Source organism: Sceloporus occidentalis, unplaced genomic scaffold (genome assembly GCF_023333645.1).
Source record: "Sceloporus occidentalis isolate IW3139 unplaced genomic scaffold, rSceOcc1.0.p SCAF_3, whole genome shotgun sequence".
Classification (NCBI taxonomy): Eukaryota; Metazoa; Chordata; class Lepidosauria; order Squamata; family Phrynosomatidae; genus Sceloporus; species Sceloporus occidentalis.
This window is the reverse complement of record NW_028316983.1, coordinates 79,536,087-79,547,963: the sequence shown is the minus strand read 5'-3', so window position 1 is coordinate 79,547,963 and position 11,877 is coordinate 79,536,087. Positions and strand designations below refer to the sequence as shown.

Below are 11,877 nucleotides of genomic sequence, written 5' to 3'. Positions count from 1 at the left end.
AAGGTGGAACAGCCTGAGAACTGCATATCTACATTTACATTCCCTCCCAACTTTTCATAGATGGAAATCAGGACATCTGTGGCCAAGTAACATCAGACATAGTGAAGACTGTAAAAAAAATGGGCAGAAAACAAGCTAGGAGAGGGTACAGCAGTTTGCTTTTTCCTAAGCCCACAGGCAGGGACGTAGCCAGGATTTTGAGAAGGGGGGGGGGGGTCCAGACTAAGTGCCACCATTTTGAAGGGCTGAAAGCCCCCCCCCCCCCCACACACACACAGAAAGAGGGTCGAGCCTTTACCTCAGGAAGGGGGAAGAGGGGAAGAAGGGGAGGGGGCTGCTCCACTTCCGTGCCATTGCCAAAGGCTCCTCAGGTTCATTCACGGGAAAGGAGAGGCAAGAGAGCTGTCTTTGCGGGAAGGAACAATAAAACAACCCGGGGCAGGGAAGTTTATCCTTGGAGTGAAGGGAAGGGGAGGAAAAAGAGAAAAGAGGGCTTGCTCCCTGGCATCCTCCTCTCAGGGCTCCTGCTGCCCTGGTGCCTTCCCCAAAACCCAAATGCACGGGGAGCTCTGGCTGAAGCAGGAGCAGCAACCAGGGCATGGTCCCTTTTCGGGGGGGGGGGGGTCCTGCCTCATCCTCTGCTCTCTGGAGGGCAACCTGCATGTGGAGGGGGGCAGGGAAGGGAGAGGAAGAGAGAGTACGCCAAATAGAGCGAAAGAGGGAGAGAGAGAAACCACAGCCACACCTAGACTTCAATCTACTTCCTCAGATGCATTTAGATGCAATAATAAGAATAACATGTAGAGAGATCTTGCAGCACCTTTGGGACTCACTGAAAGAAAGAAATTGACAGCATGAGCTTTTGAAGACGGTCTACTTCTTCAGATGCATTTAGATGCAACAACAACAACAATATGTAGAGAGATCTTGTAGCCCCTTTGAGACTAACTGAAAGAAACACATTTGCAGCATGAGTTTTCCTAGATGTCAGGTTTCCTAGCATTTTCCTCAGATGCATTTAGATCCAATAATAATAAGTAGAGAGATCTTGCAGCACTTTTGAGACTCACCGAAAGAAAGAAATTGGAGCATGAGCTTTCCTAGACTTCAGTCTACTTCCTCAAGTGCATTTGTGGCTTGCAAAAGATCACCCAGTGGCTTTGTATGGTCCAATTGGGAATCAAACCCTGGACTCCAGAGTCATAGTACTCCAGTGATCAAACCACTATGGAGTAGGAGAATTAAATAGGGCAGCTATGGGCCATTTGTGGCCATGGGTCATTGTTTTGTGGTCCTCCCATCCATCCTCCCCAATTCCAAAATAATAATAATAATAATTATTATTATTATTATTTCCCAACATTTATATCCTGCCTTTCTGTCAAAGTGGGACCCAAGGCGGCTAACAACACATAGAAAACACATTAAAAGAACAATGAAAATCGTAAAAAATACATTTAAAAATTACAAATATAAAATATAAAATACAAATATAAAATTCCAGAGGTTAAAATCAGCCAAACCCATGCATCAAGAGGGTGGTGAAATGAGGAGGGGGTCTTTGGCTAAGAGAGAGGAGAGAAGGAGTGAAAGACACTCTGTACATGGTCAGGTACCCACTGATTCTAAGATTGAGCATTGAAACAATAATTCTGAGGTTCAGAGGCTTGGTGGCCTTCCCTTCAACACAAGCAAGGTCCCTTCCAGAAAGAAAATGGAGAGGGGTGGGGAGTGGGTTTAACTCATGGATAGAGGTCCCACTGGGCGACCATGGGCAGGTCACACTCTCTCAGCCCCAGAGAAGCACCCTCTGGAAAAATTTGCCAAGAAAACCCCATGATAGGTTTGCCTTAGGGTTGCCATGAGTCAGAACCAACTTGCAAATAGCATCAGCAAAAGAGCTCCAAAGCTGCATCCACACTGCAGAAATAGTGCAGTTTGAAAACACTTTAACTGACTGGCTCCATGCTATGGCATCCTGGGATTTGTAGTTTTGGGAGCTATTTAGCCATCTCTGCCAGCCACAAGAATCTGAAGTGCAATTCCCTGATCTCCTCATCATTTCATCATTTATTTCATTTCTGTGCCACCTTTTCCCCCAGAAAAGGACCCAAGGCAGTTTGGTTTTTATGGTTGACACCACTTTGACTTCCATTATAGTTCTGTGCTATGGAATCTTGGGATTTGTAGTTTTGAGGAGCTGTTTAGCCATCTCTGTCAGGTGCCACAACAAACTTCAAATCCCAGCACTCCACAGCATGGAGCCAAGGGCAGTTAAAGTGGCATCAAAATGGATTATTTCTTTAGTGCAGATGTAAACGGAGTCCTTCCTCTCAAGCTGTTCACATCAGATAAATTCAGATTGATAAAGTAAAGTGCAGCTGCTCAAGCAATTAGTGGCAGCCACTCTGTTCATGCTCAGAGACACTCTGTTCATATTCTGAGACACTCAGAGGGGGGCAAAAAAGGAGCTACTTGAGGATGAGCTTATGAAACATGAATGGGTTTAATGGTTGGACTCAAGTAGCTTCAATATATACCATTATATATATATATATATATATATATATATATACACACACACACATACCAAACTCCAAAATACATCTAGTCCTCAGCATTTTGGATAAGGGAGATTCAACCTGTAGTTGATTGTTGTTATTAGAAGTCACGTTTTCTTTCTTTGATATTTCCTTTTAGAGCCTTCCTTCTCCCTTCCTTCCTTTTCCTTCCTTCCTTCCTTCCTTCTTTCTTTCCTTTCTCTTCCTTCCTTCCTTTAGTTCTCCCTACCCTCGTTTTTCCTTCCTTTTTTCTGTGTGTCTTCCTTCCCTCTTCTTCTTCCTCCTCTCCCGGACGGAGACCTTTTTTGGCAAAAGCCCAGAGGAGGAGGGAGAAGGAAAGAGGGGCAAAGATGTTGCTGGGAGGGAGACCAGCCCTCTCCCCTCCCTCCCCCCCTCTCTCTCTCCTGAGTCCGCTCCGAGGGAAGGAGGAAGCAGGAGGAAGGAGCTTGAGCAACAGGCACTGTCCCCACCTCAAGGCTCCCTCCCTCCCTCCCTCCCTCCCTCCCTCTCTCTCTGAGCCTCCCTCTCCCTGAGACTTTCCCCCCCTTTCCCTCTCTATCCAAGTCCCTGCTTTTGATGGAGAGGAGGGGGAGGAAGGAGCTTGATGGGGGGGTCCTGAGGAGGAGGAGTGGAAGCCGGACTAGTCTGAAGGAACCGAAAGGGAAAGGAGTCACAGGGACTCTCTCTCTCTCTCTCTCTCTGAGCTTGAACTCCCTCCTCCCTCCCCCCTCCATTAAAGCCACGGAGCAGAGGGAAAAGGGGGACTTTTGTTTTGTCTTTCCTCTGTTCCCTCGCCGTGGTTTTAATGGAGGGGAGGGGGGAGGAAGGAGCTTGAACGCCCCCAGGGACTGATAGGGGGGGTTCCGACCCCCCAAACCCCCCCCCCCCTGGCTACGTCCTTGCCACAGGGAAGATTTCCCTGCTCTTCTTCTGTCTCCCTGCTGAATTAAGGGCCCTATTGAACCATGTTGCTATAATGTGTTAGTGATGCATTGGTGCTGCTAGTGATTATGGCTTATCACATAATGCTGTTGGTGTCCTAGTGTCATCCTGTTGCAAATGTACATTTTTTCATGCTGGAAATAATCTGTTAATGATCCTCTTTATTGCCATTAACCATTTGTACTGCAGAACATCCATTCGCTTCCTTCCATTAAAACACCATTAGCGAGTTGGTTAAGGCCGGGATGTAGATGTGATCAGTTTGTGGGAGAGAGGCAACTCTCTCTCAAAGATTTCTGGAGAGATCCATGCAGGAAATCTGCAGACCACTTCTGGTGCTTGGTTGACAAAGACAACTTTTGTGACCTGTTTTAATCTAATTTTTAAAGTCCTCTTTGTTGTGCTGCTGTAACATAGTATTATGGCACCTTAACATCACAATTTAACAGCTGCATGGAGCTTTTCACCAAGACAATGCATGACTATTCTACGAGTTTGGGTTTTTTCCTCAAGCATGCATGCCAGGGCAATAGTGAACATATGCTGGAGGATGCAAGAGGACCTTACCATACAAAAAAGCAAGACACAGGCCCCTTTCAGACTGACCCATAAAGCCTGGTCAGATCCGGGTCGATCCGGAAGGCCCCTCTTCGGGTCTACCCGGTCGCGAGTGCCCATTGCTTTTCCACCTTCGAAGCCACCCGCGGCAGTTTGACCCGGGTGAAAGTTCATATTCCCGCAATCCGAATAAATATGGGGCGCCTTACCCGGTCATTTGCGAACCTGTTCGGTTTTTCCGCATGTTAAGATCTGTCAATCAAGTGACGTAGGTGGCGACGTAGGTGCTGACGCACCCGGAACAGACCGGGGATTTTTTTTTTCTTTTGCTTTGGGTTGAAAGATTGTGCGCATGCGTGCGTTATGTATTCACCCCGTTTCTTTCCCCTATTGTTTTTTTCGCTTCGATTCATGTTTCCGAACATTAACCGTCCCTTCCCCGGAAAGATTTCATTCTGATTGAATCTTCAACTTCAACTTAAAAAAAAATTACTGTAATTTTTGAAAACATATGCGCATGTGTGTGCTCTTTTCCCCCTCAGTTCTTATTTCTTCCCGTTTATGAACATTCACAGTTCCGCCTTTCCCGGAAATTTTGCATACGTACCTCACCCTCCCCTTTTAACACGAAAAAATAACATTATTTTCAATTTTGAAAGCTTATGCGCATGCACGCCGTTTCTTTCTCGCGAGGTTCCCAACAGTCACGTGTCTTTTTTGTTTTTGTGTTGGTTTACATGTTTACTTCCGCTGTTGGCAATTGCCTTGCGACCACACATCTGCTGTCGCCATTTTGTCCGGCATTTGCAGTTCCAACAGTAAGAGCGGAAGATGCATCCCTTGTTGTATCTCATCCTGGCCCAACAAGCTATAATCAGGTCTGTTGTTGCGTTGTTGCGGCGCAGGCATAGGCGCCTCCAACAATTCTACTGTATGCTCGCTGCGAACAGGAGGAGGGCGAGTAGGAGGAAGCACGCTCGCAGGAAGAGTAGCCTCGTGGTTGGTCGCCTTGCCCAGCAAACTGTAGCGACTGTGGGTGGGAGAATTTCCCAATGTCTCCGGCCATTGCCCAGGAGGTGGTGGGTCTACCCACACGAGACGGACTTCTGGCCGAAGCTGTTATGCACCGTTTGGTCCGATGAAAAATGGATAGAGCATCTGAGGATGCCTAGGAGGCTTTTCCTGCTTATTGTCGAACAGCTGCGTCCGGAGATCTGCAGGGAGGACACCCGTCTGCGCTCCGCCATACCGGTGGAGAAGAGGGTGGCAATCGCACTTTGGATCCTGGCTAACCAGGGGTCCTATGGCACAGCGGCCACCCGGTTCGGCGTGGGGAAATCGACAGTGTGCACCATTTTTATTTCTGTAGTCCTGGCTATAGAGAAAGTCCTCCTTCACAAGACAGTGTACCTCGGGGACCACAGGAAGGTACTTAATATTGCTATTGCTGCCACTGATTACACCCTTTAGGGTAGGGAAAACTCTAGATGCATTATTAACAAACTGTGAGCAAACCTTGGCTTTAGGGTGGGGATACCATAAATGTATGCCATTTTTCTCATAATATTGCTATGATTACTTCCCATTCTTTCCTGGGATTTGTTGAAGGCGGTGTAAGTCTTCCTTCCCCCCTTCTTGCAGATCTACTTGTATATATTCCTGCTTTGCATATAATAGTAACTACAACAACACTAACCTCTAAAGTTATTATCATTCAGCAATGGTTCTAGGTGGGGTGACACGCTATATCTATTTACATACATGCAGGTTTGTTCCATGACTGCCGACCTTTAGCCTTGCTGTGCTATTTACAGGTGTGCTGTTTCTATTCCAGATCATGGCAGGCTTCGAGGCTATGGGATTCCCACAAGTAATCGGGGCTGTTGATGGGTGCCACTGTCACATCATTTCGCCAGTGCGTCAGGGTGGGGAGTATATCAACCGCAAGGACACGTACAGCATGCTGTTGCAGGGAACAGTGGACCACACTGGACTATTCATCAATGTGTGCATTGGATGGAGCGGGACCTCGCATGACGGCTTCGTTTTCCGCCACTCTTCCATCTACCAAACCATGCGTGCAGGCCTGTTTGTGCCAGGGAATCCTACTGTCACCATCTGTGGCAAGCAGGTGGGCCCACTGCTTATTGCAGATGCAGCATATGGGGTGAAAAACTGGGTCATGACCCCATTCAAAGGCACTCTCCAGCCGCGCCAGGCCCTGTATAATCGCCACCTCAATAGAGCCAGGAACACGGTGGAACGTGCCTTTGGCCGCTTGAAGGCAAGATGGCGGTGTCTCACCGCACCATTGGAGCTGGCAGAGGAGAACGTTAACTCTGTCATAGTGGCATGCTGTGTTCTCCACAACCTCGTGGAGACTGGAGGGCGCATTTTGGAGGGGGCACCATCTCGGCCAAGGCGATTTGTGCTTAATGCTGCCAGTTTACGCACTGCAAACGCCGACCAGGAAAAAGCAGATGGTGTGCAGACAAGGGAGGCACTGGTGCAGTATTTCTGGGATTTAAAGCATCGGGTCCCTTAAACACTTGTCTACCACCGCGGTTTTGTGTTTTTTTCTCTTCACTGTTGCAAAAATAAAGGTTTGCCTTTGCTATTCTTTATGTTTTCCTTTTCTTCCTTGGAAACACAACATGCCATGAGCGTGCTGCGAGATTGGGTGCGCGTGTTTAGGGATGTCATGACATTCACCCTGCATCTCCTTCTAGTGTTGGTGGGAGAGCGGAACTGTGAGAGCCATCACATGCCACGTTCAGTGGAAAAAGCTTTGCACTCCCATTCAGTTGTGCAACTTTAGGTTATAGCTTGATGGTGCATAAATCTCCTCCCATTACATTGTCTGCAGCTTTGCTGTGTTGGAACAGTGGAGGCCCTGACCACATGCACAGTTGTGCATTTCGCTGGTTTAATAAGCCACACCATTTGTTCCCTGTCCCAGCAACTACCAGCATCCCCCAACTTGCAATGCACTGGCCTCGCATGGAGCACCCCAATACAGGCCATAGTACAGATTGTGTCCTGCAGAATTCTTTAGGAGGGAGGAGGGAGAAGTCTGGTTTCCTGAATAGGAAACAAGATCCAACCCTTTCTTCATGCAAGCGTTTACACAACATGTAACTGCCAAAAAAAAATTGATAATTTATGCGCATGCACGCTATGCGCATAGTTTTAGGCCGCTCTGGGCCACCGTAGGGGAGGGGGAGTGATGTCACCGGCTGCACTCCTCCTCTAACGGCGCCAAGCTTGAGTTGACTACATTGTAACAATTTACCTGTGGAGCCCTCCAGCCATTGGCTAACAGGTGTAGGGCTACTTTTTGAAACTTTGGGCCCATGTGTGCGCAGAGTCTGTCCGTTGGGGGAAGATGGCGCCGAGGAGGCTCGCAAGGATCGAGCATTGGACGGCACAAGAAACCGACCTCCTGCTCGATTCTCTCAGCCGTACAGATGCGGGGTTGAGGCGGCTGATGCGATCCAGCAGCCGCCCCAACCTCCATCTGTACGAGAGAGCCTCCCGGCACCTCGAAAGGCACGGTTGGAGACGGCTTCCGGTGCAATGCCGGACCAGGTTCAAAAATCTTAAGGCTGCTTTCTTCAAGGCCCGGGACATCGCCCAGGGCAGCCCCCCGCGACATGTCCGCCCACCTTTCTACCAGAGGCTGGCGGACATGTGGCGGAGGGCAGGGCGGCCTGCAGCTCGGGAACGGAGGCCCCCGCCAGGTAAGTGTCAAAGGTTTGGCTACCGGTGGGGTTGCGCGGTGGGGTTGCACAAGTAGGGGGACGGAATGACTAATTGTGCGCATGATCCTTCCTTGAGACCTCCGTTTATTTTTTTTCAGCCCCCGCCTCTGATCGGGGAAGGCCAAGGAGGAGGAGGGGGTCCCGGCGCCGTGAGCCTTCTTCCTCGCCGTCTTCCGAAGAGGAGGAACAGGAGGAGGAGGAAGAGGAGGAGCCCTCCGTGTTGGGAGAGGAGGGAGAGGACGAGGCACCTGCTGTCCGCGAGTCACCAGCGGAGGAGGAGGAGGAGGAGGCGGGGCAGATCGAGGGTACGTTGGATCAGGGAATGTCACGCAGGAGTTTGTTTATGGAATTAGTTGCCAAGGAAGAGGAAAACTAGACCGTGGGACACTATGTGGTCATCCACTCTGACCCTTCCAAGGGAGGTGTTATAGAAGCATATTTTGCTGTCAGGCCCCATTTCTGTTCTGTTGGAGGTAATGGCAAAGCAGTTGCTACGAGGTATGTTAGGACGCCCCCACCCCCCCACACCCCCTGCGGCCGGTTAAACTGTCAAACAACAAACCAAGTAATGTGTACTTAACTATTCTGTCATACCCAACAGCTGAGGAATCGCAGTCGCAGCCTGGACCGTCCCATGCTGCTGGGGTCGCTGCAGCGGCACCACCCGCACTTTGTGAGTTGCAAACATGTTTGCTCTAGTTAAATCTTGGGATTTAAGTCCTGCAGTACTATTAGCGGGAAGCAAGACTGTAGACAATTGTGCATGTATGTGTCCTGTCTATTTCTAGCAAGCTGACACATCAGTGTACATGTATGCTTTTTTGTGTGGAGGAGTGCATGCCACAAGGCGGTTGCCACAAGCAGGGCAACACTGTGGCACCTAAGTGTGGAAAGACTGCTGTTACATGTCTGCTAAAGACATCATGTTAAGAGGAATACTAGATAGAGTAGTTTTGGTGCTAGTGAATATGTGACTGGCACTTTGGGGTGAAGAGAGTGTTGACACATCTATTTGTTCTTGTTTGTTGTCTGTAGGGTACTCCAATATTCTGTTGAGAGTAGGGGCCCAAGACCAGAGGCTGGCCCTGATGGAGAAGAGGCTGTCCAGGCTCGAGGGCCTGGAACAGAGAGTGGAGAGGCTGGAGCGTGTCCTGCGCCAGCGCTGGCCGGAGGACTTTGAGGATGTGTAAATAGTTAATATATTGTGTGTATGTACATTGTAAATACACAGTTTGTATTTTTTGAAAGAATGTTTCCTTGTGGTCATTTTGCAATGCTACTTGTCTGCTGGAGACATACATATTACACACATGTTTATAGAACATTGGTTTTATTAGGCCACCTCAAAACTAAGGACTAAGAGGCCAATATGTAATGTAAAATCATTACAACAATTTAACTCCTTGTCAGGAAACATTTGCAATGTAAAACCATTACAACCATTTCAGTTAACAACATGATACACGTCAAATGTGGAACCATTACAACTAGTCATGTAAAAATTGTCATAAACAGTTCAACCAATGTAAACATTGGAAGTAAGGCAGATGTTATGTAACATGGTCCAAAACTTTAATCATGGGGACAGTGTTACCGGCTTCTTAATCCTGCGGATGGGCCTGGTACTTGGTCCAGGAACCGCACCCCCAGATGATGCTGTAGACCCTCCCTGAGACTCCTGCTGGCTGGCAGAAGGGCCAGGAGGGGAACTATTTGATGGTTGCATGGAGCCCGGGGAACGCTTAAAGCGCTTCTTCCTCGGCATACCAGTAGCATTGCCTTGGGTACCCTGCGACTCCATCAGCTTGTACATTTTCTCCATTATCTGGTTGCTAGCCAGCAGAGCACCTGTTAGTTGCTGCATGCTCTCTCTGTCCTCAGCAATTAGCTGTGTCATGACGCCTAGTGATTTATCTTCCCTGGCCTCCTCTTTTTGACTCTCCTCCCGCAAAAAACCCAGAAGCGAACTCATCTGGGCAGCGGACTGGGTGGCAATCTTCTCAAGGGCCGCAGTGGCAGAGTCCCTCACCTTCTTGCGTTTTATGAGGGCCAATCTCTCCGCAGGAGTCATCACTGCTAGGGGGTTCATGATGGCACAAGCTGAAAGAGAAAAGGAATTTTAATAGGGAACTGTAAGTGGTGAGGCAGGAAGGCAAAGGAAGAAGACATTACCATTGTGGGCCAGCTATAGACCTGTGTATGATGATATCCCATGAGGGCAAAAATTACTATTGTTGTTATTGTTGGAGGACAACAGCATTGGCCATCCCAAGGCGGATGCCTGGCCATTAGCCCAAGGTTTGCAGTGGGTTAATGGTGCTGAAGCGCCTACCCATTGTTTATGCCCTTCTACAAGCGGAAAACAATTAAGAAACCAGTTCCACAGGTCCCACTCTCAAAGGGTGTCCCTTTTCCTGACCTTCTAGCGGCTAGAGGAGAGCAAGGGGAATATCAGCCTTTACAATTAAAACAATTACAGTTGAGGCTACCCTCTATTCAGCAGTCCACACTCGATTTCCATAACAAAAGTAAGGGTGGAAGATTTTGAATGGCATTCTCCAGTCTTTTATAGTAGGCACAGCCAGGGTTGAAAACAAACCTGATATTCCAGTTTGAGGGGAGGGGGGGAAGGGAAATGGCTGCTGGGGGAACCCCAGACTTTTGGGGTTTGCCATGTGCTACCTCCGTGGGTGATAAGGGGAAGCTCAGGTTGACCAGTGCTTGTGATTTTATGCCAAGATTACTGTGTTAATAAAGGTTCTGGTAGGATGCAATTAATGGAGGGGAGCCCATACATCTAATGTATTTTGAACACAGCCTATACACACACCATATGCAAAGCAGAAGCCGAAAGTGCATGTTGTCATCAATGGAGAACCTACCATTGCTTCCTGCCCGGGTTTGGGTTTGGTTTCCGTTAGACCCCGAGCTGCTGGCCGCTGGTTCCTGCTGCTGCAGTTCTCGCACCAGGGTCTGCGGATCAATCTCCTGCAGCACCAGATTGATCTCCTGATCTGGATCCGGAGTAATAACGGTCTCTGTAAAGCGGAGATAAAAATGCACAGTAAACCAGCCTTGCTCGGATGCCACAGGCACACGGACACATACACAGAAACGGTGTTCAGGGATTCATGAGCTGCTTTCCATTGCGGCGGAGGGCCACATAAGGGGGCCTGGCACACAGCGGAAACCGACTGCTCAATTGGCAAAACTCTAGTGCATATAATATGGAACACATGCGCACATTCTTTCAAAACTTTTTTATAGAGGACATTAGTATTTGCATGTTACCTTGCGAAAACAGATCCTGCGAGTCCGCCAAGGGAGCCTGCGAATCCGCAAAGGGGTCCTGCTCCGTGATGGGTCTAGAGGGCCCTTCCTCCACCAGCTCGAGGTTCTCGCTGTCGTGGTACGTGACTTCGGTCTCGTCCGAGACCCGCTTTGCCTCCACGCTGGCATCCCCCGCCAATATTCTGCGAAGCTCGTGGAAGAATGGCATTTCTACTGCGCCGCTTCCGCTCATCCTTGATTTTTGATATTCCTCCTTAAATTTTCTTTTCAATGCCTTAGATTTCGTTCGGCATTCCTCCGCATTTCTGTCATGGCCCCTCCTCCGCATTTCTGCGGCGATGTTTTCAAACACATCTATGTTTCTGTGATTCTCCCTTAGTTGCTGCTGCACCTTTTCCTCCCCCCACAGCGCTATTAGGTCCACAGTTTCTGCATGTTTCCATGCTATCCCCCTACCAGATGATTTCCTGGCAGCCATCTCGCCATGTGCTTGCGTTCCCGCCATTGGAAAGGGTCGTGATGATCCTACCAGCTCGAGGTTAGAAACAGCAATGGCGCCAAGCCCCCAAAAAGGGGGAGTGGGCAAATTTGAAAATGAGGGAGGTCCGGGGTTGGCATCGCCCACCTGGCAGGTTAAAAGCCTCGCCATTGGCTGGGCAGCCAATAGGTGCCCACCAGGTGACCCTAAATTGGGGTTAGGTCACATCCGCCGTCTGCTTGGGGGAGGTGCCACTGAGGGCGAGGGATAAGGGGCGAAAGGTTAT

At 49.0% G+C, this 11,877-nt stretch overlaps 1 protein-coding gene across 1 annotated transcript; it reads right to left on the bottom strand.

Annotated features, from left to right (window-relative positions):
- Positions 1-9,227: 9,227 nt before the first annotated feature.
- LOC149316282 (uncharacterized) lies at positions 9,228-11,591 on the bottom strand. Its single transcript, XM_089518301.1, has 3 exons — positions 11,114-11,591; positions 10,705-10,860; positions 9,228-9,922 (listed from the first exon to the last, which is right to left on the bottom strand). The coding sequence occupies exons 1-3, from the start codon at positions 11,589-11,591 to the stop codon at positions 9,399-9,401; spliced, it is 1,158 nt and encodes a 385-aa protein (XP_089374427.1). The 3' UTR covers positions 9,228-9,398.
- Between the last annotated feature and the right edge of the window lie 286 nt (positions 11,592-11,877).